The sequence below is a fragment of the Balaenoptera borealis genome (assembly GCF_965194805.1).
Source record: "Balaenoptera borealis genome assembly, chromosome: 19".
NCBI classification, from domain to species: domain Eukaryota; kingdom Metazoa; phylum Chordata; class Mammalia; order Artiodactyla; family Balaenopteridae; genus Balaenoptera; species Balaenoptera borealis.
This window is the reverse complement of record NC_138878.1, coordinates 52,457,319-52,473,561: the sequence shown is the minus strand read 5'-3', so window position 1 is coordinate 52,473,561 and position 16,243 is coordinate 52,457,319. Positions and strand designations below refer to the sequence as shown.

The following is a 16,243-nucleotide window of genomic DNA, read 5'->3' as shown; positions in this document are numbered from 1 at the left end:
GTGGACGAAGAGCACGCTTCCAGCTTTCGGGGAGAAACCTGCTTGACCCACTGTGGATCTCTGAGCCACTCCACCCCCCGTGGCTTTGGGGAATGGATCGGCCCAGGTACACAGGGTGAGAACACAGGGCAGGGTTAGGGGGTGGGCGGCGGGGAGGGGCTCCTCCACCTCCCTCCCCGGAAGTGGGCTGACCCAGGTGAGCTCCGGCCCCGAGGGTCGGAACCAAGTGACCAGCCTGCCGGGAGGGCGCCTGCAGACTAGGGATCCCGTTCGGCCCCCTCCTGCTCAGGTCATGCCGAGCGGGGTGTGAATCACCGAGAATCGAGACTCAACTGGGGTGATTCACCTGTTGAGGGAGGCGGGCGCCACTGCGCACCTGTTCCCTCTCTGCCCACACCCCTCTCCCCACCTGGCGATGGACCCGCCTAAGTACACCCTGCGGGGAGGGGCGAGTCTAAGCGAGCCTTGGGCTGGAAGAGGCTTGCTCTTAGCGCCTGACTTTTCCACTAGCCCTCGGGGTCCTCGCGTTCGGCTGGACTGAGGCGATGCGGTCCTCTCGCGCCTTCCATTTAGGTGGTATAAAGAACCAAGATAAGTTTTCGGAAAGGAAGTCTGCCTCCTTAGGGATGCCCGAGGGGAATGGGGCCCAGGAAAAGTTGTAGTTCTACTTTGGAAGTTTTCTCCGCCTCCCCCCCCCATTCCTAACTTTTGGTTTGGCCCCCGGGCGTTCATTGCCCCCCGGTCTGGCCTCCGGAAACTATGGCTCTTAAAGGGGCCGAGCGGAGGCGCGGGACTAGGGAAGGTTTCCGCCTAAGGATTCCCAGGGACCGGGGCCACCTGCGTTGAGGGCGGGGTGGGGCGAGGCCAGGCACCCGGAACGCGAGGCGCTCTACGCGGCTCTGCTGTCCCCCGATGGCGGCTAGGGGAAGTGCATCCTGGGGAACTCTGGGAGCTTCTGAGGAGTCTCCCCGGAGGTCGCAAACTGGTTACTGGCTGGCGGGTTACGTGCCCAGGGATGTTTTGTTCGACCGCATCCTGTTAAAACCCAAGTTGGATCACGACCCTCTGCTCAAAACCTTCCCGTGTCTCCCCCTCCCAGCAGAAATCAAAATACTGGGAAGGGGCCTGATCCCTCTCTGACGTCACCACTGTCCCCCTGGCTTACTCAACTGGCCAACTCAGCGTTCGGGAATGTGCCTCTCACCCTCTCACTTCATGCCCCTTGCCCTCACTACTTCCCCTGCGGGAACACCCGTCCCTCAGACGGCCACCTGATCCTCCCCTCCTTTACGGCTTTACTTAAAGGTCATCTTTGCAGTGACACCTTCCCTGACCACTTTTTATAAAATTTCAACCAGGTCAAATCTCCCCCCCGTCCCCCCCGACCCTGCACACACACTTTTTTGTTGTGGTAAAGTATACATACCATAATAGTAATCATTTTAACCATTTTCAAGTATACAATTTAGCGGCAGTAATTACATTCACATGGTTGTGTACTCATCACCACTATCTAATCTTTTTCATCATCCCCAGTATAGACTCTGTACTTATTAAACAATAATTCCCCATTCCCACCTGCCCCCAGCACCTGATAACCTCTTTTCTACTTTCTTTCTCTATCAAATTGCCTATTCTAGGTACCTCATTTAAGTGGAATCATATGACATTTGTCTTCCGTGTCTGGCTTATTTCACTATACGTGTTGTCAAGGTCCATCCACATTGTAGCATATATAGCAATCAAAATTTCTGTCCTTTTTATGGCTGAAATAGTATTTCATTTTATGTATATACCACATTATGTGTATCCATTTATCTGTTAGATACTTGAGTTGTTTCCACCTTTTAGTTATTGTAAATAACGCTGCTGTGAACATTGGTGTACAGATACTTGTTTTCAATCCTTTTGGATATATACCTAGGAGTGGAATTACTAGGTCATATTGTAGTTCTAGTTTTAAACTTGAGGAATTGCCAACTTGTTTTCCATATTGATGCACCTTTTGTATTCCCACCAGCAATGCACAAGGGTTCACACCTCACCAACACTTGTTTTTTTCTGTTTTCTTGATTATAGCCATCCTAGTTGGTGTGAAGTGGCATCTCATCAGGGTTTTGATTTGCATTTCCCTAATGACTAATAATATTGAGCATCTTTTCATCTACTTCTTGGCCATTTGTGTGTCTTCTTTGGAGAAATGTCTGTTCAAACGTTTGCCCATTTTTGAATTGCGTTGTTTTGTTCTCTGCTGTTGAATTGTAGTTCTTTTTATATTCTGAATATTAATCCCTTGTCAGATATATAATTTGCAAATATTTTTTCCTGTCCTGTCGATTGTCTTTTCACTTTCTTGGTAGTGTCCTTTGATTCACAAAAGTTCTTAATTTGATGAAGCTTAGTTTATCTATTTTTTCTTTTGTTGCCTGTGCTTTTGGTGTCATATCTATGAAAATGTTGCCATATCCAGGGTCATAAAGATTTTCTCCAGTGTTTTCTTCTAAGAGTTTAATAGTTTTAGCTCTTAAGTTAGGTCTTTGATCAATTTTGAATTATTTTTTGTATATGGTATAAGGTAAGGGTCCAACTTAATTCTTTTGTATGTGGTTATCCAGTTTTTCCATCACCATTTGTTGAAAAGACTGTCCTTTACCCACTAATTGATCTTGACACCCTTGTCAAAAATCAATTGACCATATAGGTAAGGGTTTATTTCTGGGTTTTCTATTCTATTACATTGGTCTATATGTCTACCCTTATGCCAGTACCATACTGTTTTAATTACTGTAGCTTTGTAGTAAATTTGAAGTTGGGAGTGTGAGTCCTTCAACTTTATTCTTCTTTTTCAAGATTGTTTTGGCTGTGCAGGGCCCAGTGCAATTCTATATGAAAGATTTGCTTCCATTTCTTTGAAAAAGGCTGTTGGAAGTTTGGTAGGCACTGTGTTGAATCTGCAGATTGCTTGGGTGGTATTGACAGCATAACAATTTTAAGTCTTTCTATTCATGAACACAGAATGTCTTTCCATTTATTTAGATATTCTTTAATTTTTGTTAGCAATCTTTTGTAGTTTCAGCATACAACTCTTTCACCTACTTGGTTAGATTTCTTCCTAAGTATTTAATTCTTTTGGATGTGATTGTAAAATGAAATTGTTCTCTTAATTTCCTCTTAGTATTGTTCAATGTAGGTGTAGAGCAACACAATGGATTTTTGAGTGTTAATCTTGTACCCTGCAACTTTGCTGAGTTTGCTTATTAGTGGATTCTTTTTGATTTCCTATATGTAGGATCATGTCATCTGAGGTTAGGGATAGTTTTACTCCTTCCTTTCCAATTTGGGTGCCTTTTACTTCTTTTTCTTGTTTGATTGCTGTGCGTAGGACTTAATACAAAGTTGAATAGCAGTGGTGAAAGTAGACATCTTTGTCTTTTTCCTGGTCTTAGGAGGAGAGCATTCAATCTTTAATCATTGAGAATGATGTTACAAGTGGGGTTTGTTTTGTTTTGTTTTTTAATAATACCCTTTATCATGTTGAGGAATTTTCCCTCTATTCTTAGTTTCCAGGAGTTTTTGTCATGAAAGAGTGGTGGATTTTGTCAAATGCCTTTTCTGTATCAGTTGAGATGATCACATGATTTTCCCCCTTCATTCTATCAACATGATGTATTACATTGGTTAATTTCCTTATGTTGAACCACCATTCATGCATAAATCTCCCTTGGTCATGACTTCTGCCATTTTGCTATTTGTTTTCTTTTTTTTTAATTTATTTATTTTTGGCTGTGTTGAGTCTTCGTTTCTGTGCGAGGGCTTTCTCCAGTTGCGGCAAGCGGGGGCCACTCTTCATCGCAGTGCGCGGGCCTCTCACTATCGTGGCCTCTCTTGTTGCGGAGCACAGGCTCCAGACGCGCAGGCTCAGTAGTTGTGGCTCACGGGCCTAGTTGCTCCGCAGCATGTGGGATCTTCCCAGACCAGGGCTCGAACCCGTGTCCCCTGCATCAGCAGGCAGATTCTCAACCACTGTGCCACCAGGGAAGCCCTGCTATTTGTCTTCTATATGACTTATAGCTTTTTTGCCCCTCATTTTCCCCATTACTCCCTTGTTTTGTTTAGTAATGTTTTTGTAGTGAAATATTTTGATTCCCTTCTCATTTCCTATTGTGTATATTCTATGGCTATTTCCTTTGTGGTTACTATGGGGATTACATGAAGCTATAACACTTCAATATGAATTTATACCTGGTTAACATTTTTTTTAAATTTTTTAATTAATTAATTTATTTTTGGCTGCATTGGGTCTTCGTTGCTGCTGCAGGCTTTCTGTAGTTGTGGTGAGCCCCCCACTCTTCATTGTGGTGTGCAGGCTTCTCATTGCAGTGGCTTCTCTTGTTGCCGAGCACAGGCTCTAGATGTGTGGACTTTAGTAGTTGTGACACACAGACTCAGTAGTTGTGGCTTGCGGGCTCTAGAACGCAGGCTCAGTAGTTGTGGTGCATGGGCTTAGTTGCTCCATGGCATGTGGGATCTTCCCGGATCAGGGCTCGAACCTGTGTCACCTGAATTGACAGGCAGATTCTTAACCACTGTGCCACCAGGGAAGCCCTATACCTGATTAACTTTAATAGCATGTAAAAACGCTGCTCCTATACCTCTCCATCACCTCCTTTTTATTATTGAGGTCACAAATTACACCTTTATACATTGTTTTCCCATTAACAAAGGTTAATAATTATTTTTTATGTCTTTTCTTTTAAGTCATGTAGAAAATTAAAATTGAATTTTAGTACAATAATACTAGCTTTTATAATTGCCCATGTATTTATCTTTACTGGAGATTTTTATTTCTTCATACAGTTTCAAGTTACTGTCCAGCATCCTTTCATTTCGACCTAAAGGACTCTCTTTTGCATTTCTTGCAGGGTAGGTCTAATGGTAACAAACTCCCTAAGCTTTTGCTTATTTGGATATGTTTTCATTTCTCCCTCATTGTTGAAGGGCAATTTTGCCAGTTTTGGAATTCCTGGTTGAAAATTTTTTTCTTTTAGCACTTTGAATAAGTCAACCCATTGCCTTCTGGCTTCCAAGTTTTCTGATGAGAAATCAGCTGATACTCTTAATGAGGATCCCTTTATGTGACAGGTCGCCTCTATCTTGCTGCTTTCAAGATTGTCTTTTTGTCTTTGGCTTTCAGCAGTTTGATTATAATGTGTCTTGGTGTGGATCTTTTTGTGTTTATCCTATTAGAGTTTGGTGAGCTTATTGGATTTGTAGATTTGTGTCTTTCATCAAATTTGGGAGGTTTTCAGCCATTATTTCTTCAAATGTAGTTCTTTCTGTGGCTTTCTCTCTCTCGTCTCCCTCTGGGACTCTCACAATATGTATGTGGTTCCACTTTATGGTGTTCCACAGATCCCTTAGGTTCTGCTCACTTTTCCTCAACCTTTTTTTCTTTCTGTTCCTCAGACTCAATAATTTCAATTGTCCTATCTTCATGTTCATTGATTGTGTTTTCTGCCTGCTCACATCTGCTTTTGAACTCCTGTAGTGAATTTTTTCATTTTAGTAATTGTGTTTTTCAGCTCCAGAATATCTTTTTGTTTTCTTTTTATATTTTCTACCTCTTTATTGATATTCTTATTTTGTTCATACATCATTTTGGTGTATTTTTCCATGTCTTTGTTAGCTTTTTGAGCATTTTATGACAGTTTACATCTTTGTCTAGTGTGTCTGCTGCCTGGGCTTCCTCAGGGATATTTGTTTGTTTTCCTTTGAATGGGTTACTTTCCTGTTTCTTTATGCCTTGTGATTTTCTGTTGAAAATGGACATTTAAATCTTATAAGTGGTAACTCTGGAAATCATATTTTCCCCCTTCCCAGGGTGTGTTGGGGGTTGTTATTGTTGTAGACTATGTCTGTGCTGGGGATCAGCTTGAGGTGAAAGCTTAAGGTCATCTCAGATCTTTTCTGAGCTCACATCTTTCTCTGGGTTTGTGCAATGACTTTCTAAATCCCCTCATATTGTGTGTGTATCAGTTGTTTTTGAAAGTCCTAATCCCTAAAAATGTCTGGCTCCCAATAGGGGAGAAAGGGAAGAAAACCCAACTGTCCCTTTAAATCTCTGGGAAGCCACTTTAGCCAGTGGGGGTTGAAACAATGATGACCTGCCTCTGTGTCTGTACATCTGTGATCAGAAGCCGTAATCTGCAATCAGAACACAGAACCCTGATATTTGGAGGACAAGGTCCTTATTGCCCATCCCTCAATAATAACACCAACTGAGCACTTTATATACAGCATCTCAACAAATCCTCATAAGAGCCCTGTGTAGCCAGTACCATTGAAATCCCTATTTTGAAAATGAGGAAACTGAGGTTCACAGAGAGAAAGCCGTTTGACCAGACCTTCAATTCAGGAAGAGGCTTCATTGCAGTTCCATAAAATATGTGAGAAAGAAAAACAACCCTTGGTATCTGGGAGCTGACCTGACACAAATAACGGGGTATTGGTATTTCTAGGAGCCAGCCTAGAGTTCACAGCTAGGTCACTGAACATAAACAATTTCATAGAACGCCAACATCACACAAAGTCTATCTGTGACTGTGAACCAAGACAAAAACAAGACCACTCCATAATCATATCTGAACACAAACAGAAACACTGTCCAAGCCACAAAAGACTAAACATCTCCCTCTCCCATTCTTCTCACCTTCCAGATAAGATAGAATTACTCCCACTTCCTGACAGCACCCCATTCCGAGAAAGTCTCCACCTCCTTGAACTCATCCCCAAATCACATAAAACAAGCCCAAATTCTGTAAATCTGTTCCCACACTTTCTTACTGAAATGTTGTACCATTCCTATGGTGTGCACCTTCCCTTACTGCAGTTAGTCAACAAATCCAACTTTGTTCAACCACAAGTGTGTTCCTAGTCTTTGGCTGAAGTGCACTGGCACCTGCCAAATGTGTACCCATCTCAAGGCCTTTGCATTTGCTGTGTGCTTAGTCCAGACTTTGCTTCCTCTGGCTCATCTTATGTAGGTCTGCTCAAATGTCACTTTTTTTAGAGAGCCCTTCTCTCTCCATCCCATTTAAAATAGTCACTGTATTAGTTTGCTAGGGCTGCCATAACAAATGCAGCCATAACAAATGACTGGATGACTTAAACAACGGAAATTTGTTTCTTCACAGTTCTGGAGGCTGGAAGTCCAAGATCAAGGTGTTGGCAGGGTTAATGGCCTACAAACAAAAGTAATGTAGATCCCTCCCAGGTCAAAGCATTTGACTATCCTTTCTTATTCCATAGCAGCTAATGATGCTGCAGGTGGTGCAGCCTCCACTGGCCATGGTATTTGAAGGGACTGTGTAGAGCAGAGCTCTCCACCAACCCACAATGGACATGTAAGATGAGAAAAAAAAAAATGTGTTAAGCCACTGAGATCCCAGAATTATTTTGTTACACAGCATAACCTAACTTATCCCAATTAATACATCCCCCACTAGAATGGAAGCTCCAAGAGGGCAGGGACTTAGCCTGGATCCTTAGTGCCTGTTGAAAGATGAGTAAACAATACTTATTTATGGAATAATTGAATATGCCAGGCACAAGAAGGTGAAGTTGCTGGGCATGGATTATTCTAATAAAAGGTGGATCTAGAAATGAAACTGATCCCAAAACCTGGGACTGAAGCCACTTGGCCACATTCCCACTAACTAACCACTGTGTTAATCCAAACCTGGACCGTTCCAAGAATTTGACATCAGTAATCTCTTGAAAGCTTTATAACACCATAGTTTGTGATGGAAAGTTCTAATATCCCATTTTACAGATGGGGAAGTGAGGTTTAACAAGTCTCAGCAACTTGCCTAAAGGTCGTGTAGCTCACATAGTGCTTACTACAGTCCTGGTACAACTGATATTTCCTAACCATGGATGCTGTGACAAATATGGTTGGTTATACCAAATAAGCATTCTCTTCTACATCTCTCCTGCATACAAAGCCCTGATATTTTTTGGGGTCTTCAATGACTCTATGGTCAGAGGTTATACTTCCCCAGTCCTGGAGAACAAATTCTGATTGGCTTAAGCCAATCATGGAAATTTTCTTTCCTTTCAGAGATTGATTTTGATCTGCACATGGGACCTAATTCTGGCCAATGGAACTTTAGGAGAGATCTGATGGGAGGATTTGGGGAATGGTTTTAACTTTATGATATAAAAGAACACTGCTTGTAGTAGACATTAGCTGCAGTAATTATTACTGACTGCCATTTTCTAAATGTTTCCTGGACATATTAGAATTCCATTTCCTTTGTTGGGTTGGTGAATTGCTAGTGCCATGTAACCATTTCTGGCCAATGGTTTGTGAGCAAATGACATGTGTCATTTAAGGCCAGAGCATTTAATTATAGACATGAAATCCTACAGAGCTTTCATCCTCCTTTGGCATAAAACTGGAAATGTTTGGGATGGCAGTTGCTCAATCATCCTGTATCCCTGAGTGATTGTAATGCCAACCCACAAGGGACATGGAGCATGAATGGGAAGTAAACTTGTGTTATTGTAAGTCATTGAGATTTGGATGAAGTTTATTATAATAGCAAACAGCCTATCTTGAGTGATACAGAAATTAGTATCAGGAGTGGGGTGCTGCTGTAATAAAAAATAAAAACACATGGCATTGGCTTAGATACAGAGCAAAGGGAACAAGAAAAATATTTGAAACCAGAAGGATGAAGATTATTGCCTGAAATACTTTGGGAGGCAGATAACATACTTAATGAACTTGCAGCTTTAGGGGAAGCAGTTGGAACACAGGACACTAGGAGTGAATATTGGCCAAAGATGGCCCCAAATCAGGAAGACCTTTGAGAGTCAAAGTCCAGTTAGAACTCAGCTTTTGTCAAGGATAAAATCAAGGATTAGCACCAATCAAATCATTATTAACCATTGTTAAGATCTCTGAATAAATTAAGGTGCTCCCAGGAAACACTTAAGATAGTCTGAGGTAGACAAAATGGCTTAGAATATGGCTTTCCATGGATGCCTGATAGAGTCTAAGGTACCTGCAATGAGAGAGAGAGAGAGAGGGAGAGAGAGAGAGAGAAATGAGGAACATCTTGAACAGAACTGTGGATGTGGGGTGTTTGTACTTGGAGTTAACTGGAGACTTGTAAGAATCCTTAGGTCCCACACTTTAGGAGACAGAAAGCAGGGTGAGAAAACTGCTCATGTGCCAAGGAGGGCACATCTTCCAATGTCACCTGAGATGTAGCCAAGGAGGATAATGGAAAAGGGGGTAACTCCCTGGAGAGTGAAGACATAAGCCACAGCGAGCAAAGATTTGGGAAGCTCCCCACCCTTAAGGAGTTGATTTGGTACTAATTAAGGAACCCTCCCCATCTATAAGATAGGAAACCCTTACAGTATCTTTTCACTAGATTTTAGAAATGATACAGACCAGTGCTTTCTGTGTGTCTTCCCTTATTCCCCTTTCCAATTGGGCATTTTGACCCATTCCATCATTGTATATTGGGTATGTGGAGGGCAAATAATTTGACTTTTTAGTTCACTCGTTCTGACATAGGTTCACTCATTGTGTTTCCTGCCCATCTCTTGCAGACATTTGAGTTTTTGACTCAACAGCCTACACTAAGCTATTTGATGACATGAACTGAATTGGACTTCTGGAAGTGCAGTGGATCAAGGTCCATTCCACTGCTCAGGGCTGATGCCTGAGTTCTGTGGGTGACTTCACAATGCCCCGATGGTTCCCAGCCTCCTTCTGTAGTCTGTAGGTGGCCATGTTGGCCACCTTGTGGCTGCTTAGCCTTTCTCTCCCCACTTCATGGGCCCAGATATTAGTCAGCTGTGCCTACAAGAGTCTCTGCCAGCAGGCCGTGCTCTCAGGCAATGATGTTGTCCTGCAGTGTGACCATCTCAAGGCACGCTGGTACTTCTCTTCCATTCTGGGGGAGGATCTCTTGTTGCTCTCCTCAGTGCCTAACATAAAGAACCTGCCTGGGGGCAGCCTCCAGTTGACCAACCCTCAGCCCTCCCAGACAGGCCTCTATCACTGTGAGGACAATGACAATGCCCTCGTGGTAGAGTATGAGATTGATTTCCAAGATGTCACTACCTTACATATTATGCACAAAGGCCTGGGCCAAGAGCCCCTGCAGAATGAGACCCTGAGTCTGGGTGGCAAGGAGCTCATCTTCACCCACTGGGAGCCCTGGCAGGACTGTAACAGCTGTGGGGAGCCAGGTGAGCGCAAACGCCTGGGGTACTGCTACATCGAGGAGCCCCTGGAAACGCCCATGCCCTGCTGGCTCTATCTGCAAGAAGAGAAGGTGCAGTACAGACGCATGTGGCCTGAGATGCAGGTGGAAGCCTACCTTATACCCTGCGACCACATCAAGTAAATCAACCAGCCGTATTTTGCCTTTGACATTTCCCAGTTGGGCAAGTTGACCAACAACATGTGGCTCACCTGCCCCTTGGCCTCCAGGTGACTGGACCTGCCTTTAACCCTCACCCAGGCTCTGTTTCCTGTGCCTACCTGGGCCAGGGGGTTACCTTCCAATAGAAAAGCAGGGTCTGTCTCCCAGCCCATAAGCTTTCAAGGTCAATCTGTGCAGGAAGGGGTCTCTTCATGGGCTTGTTCGGATGTTCATTCAGCAAGAATTCCTGGCTGCCCCTTCTGAGCCAAACCCCAGGTAGGTGATGTTGGGGACACAGTGGTGACCAACAAAGACCTAGTCCCTGCCCTTCTAGACTCCTGATATTCAGAGTAGGCCAAATGTAAAAGCTAGAGACCAAGACATTCCAGCCCATGTTCATGCCAACATAGACTTTAGTGTGATTTCTGTCTCCTCACTCGACTCTGACTGATACGATTTATCTATCCATCCTTGTACCAATGCTACAGTGTCTTAATTATTATACCTTTATAATAAGTCATGATATCGATAGTATAGATTTTTCAACTTTGTTCTTCAAGATTGTCTTGGTTATTCTTGACCCTTTGTAAAAAAAAAAAAAAAAAAAAAAATTGAAATCAGCTTGTAGTTCCCATCCAAAAAACTCCTGTTTTTCTAAAAAAAAGTTGGGGCATCATTGAATCTAAAGATAAATTTGGGTAGAATCAATATTACAATATTTAGTCTTCCAATCCATGAACATTGTAAACACTTTCATTATTTAGGCTTTCTTTAATTTCTCCCAATAACATGCAGTTATTAATGTAGAGGTTTTACATATATTTTATTATATTTGTTCCTAAGTATTTGATTTTTTCATGCAAGTTGTGTCGTTTTTTTCCAAATTTTGTTGTATATAAAAATATATTTGGTATTTATATATGACCTTGTAACTAATTATTTTGCTAAATTCACTTACCTCCCGTAAAATGCTGAATGGAGAAGTTGATGGCAGACATGCTTATGTTATTCTTAATATTTCACTATTAAATATAATTCTGCCCTAGGTTTTTTTTTTTTTAATGGGGATTTAATCTTTTTATTTTATTTTATTTATTTATTTATTTATTTATTTTTGGCTGTGTTGGGTCTTCGTTTCTGTGCAAGGGCTTTCTCTAATTGTGGCAAGCGGGGGCCACTCTTCATCGTGGTGCACAGGCCTCTCACTATCGTGGCCTCTCTTGTTGCGGAGCACAGGCTCCAGACGCGCAGGCTCAGTAATTGTGGCTTACGGGCCCAGTTGCTCCGCAGCATGTGGGATCTTCCCAGACCAGGGCTCGAACCCGTGTTGCCTGCATTGGCAGGCAGATTCTCAACCACTGCGCCACCAGGGAAGCCCTGCCCTAGGTTTTTAATAGAACTTTAATAGAAGATTAAGAAAATTCTTTTTCATTCCTATTTTGTTAAGAGTTTTGAGCCATGAATGGGTATTGAATTTTATCAAATGATTTTTCTGCATCTACTGAAATGATAATATGGTTTTTTTCCTTCATTCTGTTAGTGTGGTGAATTACACTGATTGATGTTCAGATGTAAAGCCAACCTTGCCTTCCTGGGATAAACCCAATTTGGTCATGATGTTTATCCTTTTTATTTATCATTGGAGGCAATTTGCTAATATTTTGCTTAGGATATTGTGTTCACGTTCATGAAAAAATGGCCTGATATTTTCCTTTGTTGTAATGTCCTTATAAGTTTTTGGTATCAAGGTGATTCAGACCTCATCAAAGTTTGGAAGTGTTCCATCCTTTTTTATTTCTGGAAAGATTTTGAAAGATTTATGCCATTTCTTAATTGTTAAAAAATATCTGGAAGAATACACTGGTAAATCTCCCTGGGATTGGAGGGGGCTTGTGCATAAGTTTTAAATTACAGACTCAATGCCTTTAATAGTAAATATAGTATGGTTCAGTTTTTTCTTGTGCCAGCATTGTTGAGGTTTTCAATGAATTTACCCATTTAATCTAAATTTTCAGCAGTTTTGACCAAAAGTATTTTGCAATATCCTCTTATTATCTTTTTATGCCAGTAATTTCTGTAGTAATGTCTCCTTTTTTGTTACTGTTATTAGTTATTTAGGGCTTCTTTCTGGTTTTTTTCCCCTTGATCATTCTTGCTAGGGCTTTATCAATCTCATTCATCTTTTTAAAGAACCAACTTTTGGCTTGTTGATTTTCTTTATTGCACTTTTGTTTTCTATCAGTAGATTTCTGGTATTTGAGATGCTTGCTTAGATCTCCAAGTTTTATCCTTTTTTCTCCAGAGTATGTATTTAGGCTGTAAATTTCCCCCTAAGCACAACTTACCTGCATCCTGGAAGTTTTTATAAGTTATACTTTCATCTTCAGTCAGTTAAAAATACTTTCTGTTTTCAATTGTGATTTCTCTTTTGATCTATTAGTTATTTAGACATTTCATTGTATAGTTTTCAGATATCTGGGGACGTTCTTTGTTGTCTTTTTGTCATTTGTGTCTAGCTTAATTCCACTGACCAAAAAATGTGATTCTATTCCTTTAACGTTTATTGAGACTTGTTTTATGACCTAGAATATGGTCAATTTTGGAAAATATTTCATATGAATGTGAAAAGAATGTATGTTCTGAAGTTAAGTGCAGAGTTCCATATATATGAATTAGGTCAAGTTTATATCATATGGTTCAAATCTTCTATATCTCTCCTAAATTTTTGTTTGCATGTTTAATTGTGGATTTGTCTATCTCAACATTTAGTACTATCAGGTTTTGCTTTATATACTTTTAGGTTCATACAAACTTAGGATGTCACTGTATCTTCCAGCTGGATTGACATTTTATAAAATGTCTCTTGCAAGTCTCTATTAATACTTTGACCCTTATATCTACTTTTGTTATTGGTATAACTACTACACCAGTTTTCTTTTAGCTAATGTTTGCATGACATTTTCCCATGTTTTTACTTTCAACTTTTCTATATTCTTTTATTTAGGGTGAATCTCTTTTAAGTAATATATATTTAGATTTTTGTTTTGGTATTAAGTCTGAAAATCTTTGTCTTTTAATTGGAGTATTTAGTTCATTTACTTTTAATGTAATTACTGATTTAGTTGGGTTTAAATCTACCATCTTCCTATTTGTTTTCTACTTGTTCTGTCTCTTCTTTAGTTATTTGGCCTTTTCTTGCTTTTGAATTCACCAAGTATTTTTTTAAATTGTCATTCTATTTTCTCCTCTATTAACTTATTAGATATGCATTCTTTTATCATTTACTCTAGAGCTTACATTAATTCTCACTTACTACAATCTAATATAAATTTGTACTTGTACCATTTCCTAGACAATACAGAGACCTTACAACCTTTTAGCTCCATTTACTCCCCTTCCATTTGTTGTACTCTTGTTATCAGGTATTTTTATTTTACATATATTTTAAACCCCACAAGACATTATTTTAAAACACTCTGAATATTAATTTAGTTTTAACCACATATTTATTCTTCCGGTGCTTTGCATTCCTGTATTACCTTGCTTCCATTTGGGATCATTTTCCTGCTGGCTGGAGAATTCTCCTTAGTATTACCTTTAATGTGCTCTGCTGTGGTGAATTCTCTCAGCTTTCATCTGAAAGTATCTTTATTTTTTACCTCCATCTTTGAAGAATATTTTCATTGTGGTATATAGAATTCTATACATAGAATTCCAGATGGTAGTCATTTTCTTTTAGTGTTTTGAAGATGTTATTCCATTGTCTTTCTAACTTTCATTATGTCTGTTTAAAAGTCAATGTAGAGTGTTATGATTGTTGCTTTGAAAGTAGTGTATCTTTTTCTCCTCTGGCCATTTTTTAAATTTCCTCTTTTGTTTTCTGCAGTGTTTTCCTATAAATTGCCTAGGTGTGGTATTTTTTTTTTTGTCTTGTTTTGGTTTTGATATCTATCTATCTATCTATCTATCTATCTATCCTGTGTGGAGTTTGAAGACCTTCTTGAATTTGTGCCTTGATGTCTTTCATCAGTTTTGGAATATTTTCATTCAGTATCTCTTCAAGTATTACTTATGTTCCTGTCTCTCCTTTTCTTCTGAATCTCCATTTACGTAAGTGTTAGACTTTTTCACCATGTCCCATGTCTCTTACACTCTTTTGTGTATTTTCCTATTGTTTTCCTTAGCATGCTTCAGTATAGATATTCTCTATGAACCCATATTTCATTTCCTCTCTTCTATTGTGTCCAAAAGATTGTTATCCCACCTAGTGAATCCTTAATTTCACAAATTTTATTTTTTTATTCTAGTGTTTCCGTTTGATTCTTCTATATAGATTCAAAATCCTCATCTTGTCCTCTCTTAGACATACTAATCTAAGTGTAGACTTTATCTTAAAGTCTACACTTGTTATTAGCAAAAGGGTAGTCTGATATAAGCTACTCAAATGTAGCAGTGAGCAGAAATCTCACGCATATTATTTAAAGAATAGCAGGGAATTTGGAGTCTCCTGTGAAACGTCTTGGATTTTACATGTTGGTCACAGATTTAAATATTCTAAAAACACCTTAGGGAGGCCAATTAAAACATTTCTTCAGACTGGCTCCAGCTAGTGTGACTTCTCACCTAGGTAAAGTGAAAGTTGGAAGTGAGCTTTCTCACAGTGTCCCCATAGCCCTGTTTACTTGTTTAGAAAAGATTCCCTGGGCTGAGGAGAGAGACAGAGAGGGAGAGAGATGGGGGGAAGCAAAAGGGGTATAAATGTTAATATGTCTCAGACAGAGGGTCTTTATAAAGTTCTGGGAAGCAGACAAAAATTCTAGATGGTTTTGTAGACCTGAGAGCAGAAGGGATGTGTGACCCACTCTTGGGGTGAGGGTGGCAGCAAGATAACGTAAGCATACAGCTTATGCCAAACACAGCCTGTAAAATTCCCACATGAGGTAGGGGCATGACCAAGAGAGCTCCCAGCCATTAGAAGCCAGGTAGAGGAAGACAGGATATCTTAGCAAAGACCTAGATGAGCCTACAACCTCACCCACTCAGCACTCTCCCCCTTGTCCTTTCCTCCTTAGTCACTCTGGCCTCCACACTCTTTACATATACTAATCAGGCAGCCATGTCAGGGTCCAGCCCTCTCCTGGAAATATCCTTCCTTCAAATACCCACATGGCTCTTTATCTCACCTCACTTAGGTGTTTGTAAAAGTTCCCCTCCTCAGAGAGTGCTCACACAGGCCTGCTCATCCCCTCTAAAATAACCCATCCCCACACACCAACATTTTACTTTCCATCCTCATTTCCCTGCTCTATTTTTCTCTTTAACAATTATTACATTTGATCCTCATTATTCAAGGATTCCACACTTGTGAATTCACCTACTCACTAAAATTTATTTGTAACCCCCAAGCCAATACCCACAGTGCTCTCATAGTCATTTGCAGACATGCACAGAGTGGTGAGAAAATTGAGTCACCTAACAATGCGCATTCCCAGCTGAGGCCAAACAAGGAGACCCTCTGCCTTCTTGTTTTAGCTCCCATACTGTGTTAGCAAGTATCCTTTTCATGGTCTATTTAGTGCCATGTTTCTTGCATTTTTGTGCTTTCTATTGGTGATTTTGCTGTTTAAAATGGCTCCCACACATGGTGCTGAAATGTTCCTAAGTGCCTTATGAAGTAAATGCGTGCGTTAGATTAGCTTTGTTCAGGCATGAGTTACAGGGCTGTTGGCTACAACTTCAATGTTAATGGATCAACAGTATATAGTGTGTCTTTAAATAAAAACATACATAAAACAAGG

At 40.5% G+C, this 16,243-nt stretch overlaps 1 protein-coding gene across 4 annotated transcripts; it reads left to right on the top strand.

Annotated features, from left to right (window-relative positions):
* On the top strand, positions 1-16,241 carry LOC309617601 (protein FAM187B-like). Of its 4 annotated transcripts, none has more exons than XM_082370053.1 (2): positions 1-115; positions 9,625-16,241. In XM_082370053.1, exon 2 carries the CDS (start codon positions 9,807-9,809, stop codon positions 10,425-10,427), a length of 621 nt encoding a protein of 206 aa, XP_082226179.1. In that variant the 5' UTR covers positions 1-115; positions 9,625-9,806; the 3' UTR covers positions 10,428-16,241. The 4 variants fall into 4 exon arrangements, with proteins under 4 accessions (XP_082226179.1, XP_082226180.1, XP_082226182.1 ...); XM_082370054.1 differs by having other exon boundaries at positions 22-106; XM_082370056.1 differs by lacking the exon at positions 1-115 and adding an exon at positions 122-429.
* Positions 16,242-16,243: the final 2 nt, after the last annotated feature.

What these genes read in the sequence shown, in the direction of transcription:
- LOC309617601 (XM_082370053.1), top strand. Translation starts at nt 9,807, where the DNA reads ATGTTGGCCACCTTGTGGCTGCTTAGCCTTTCTCTCCCCACTTCATGG.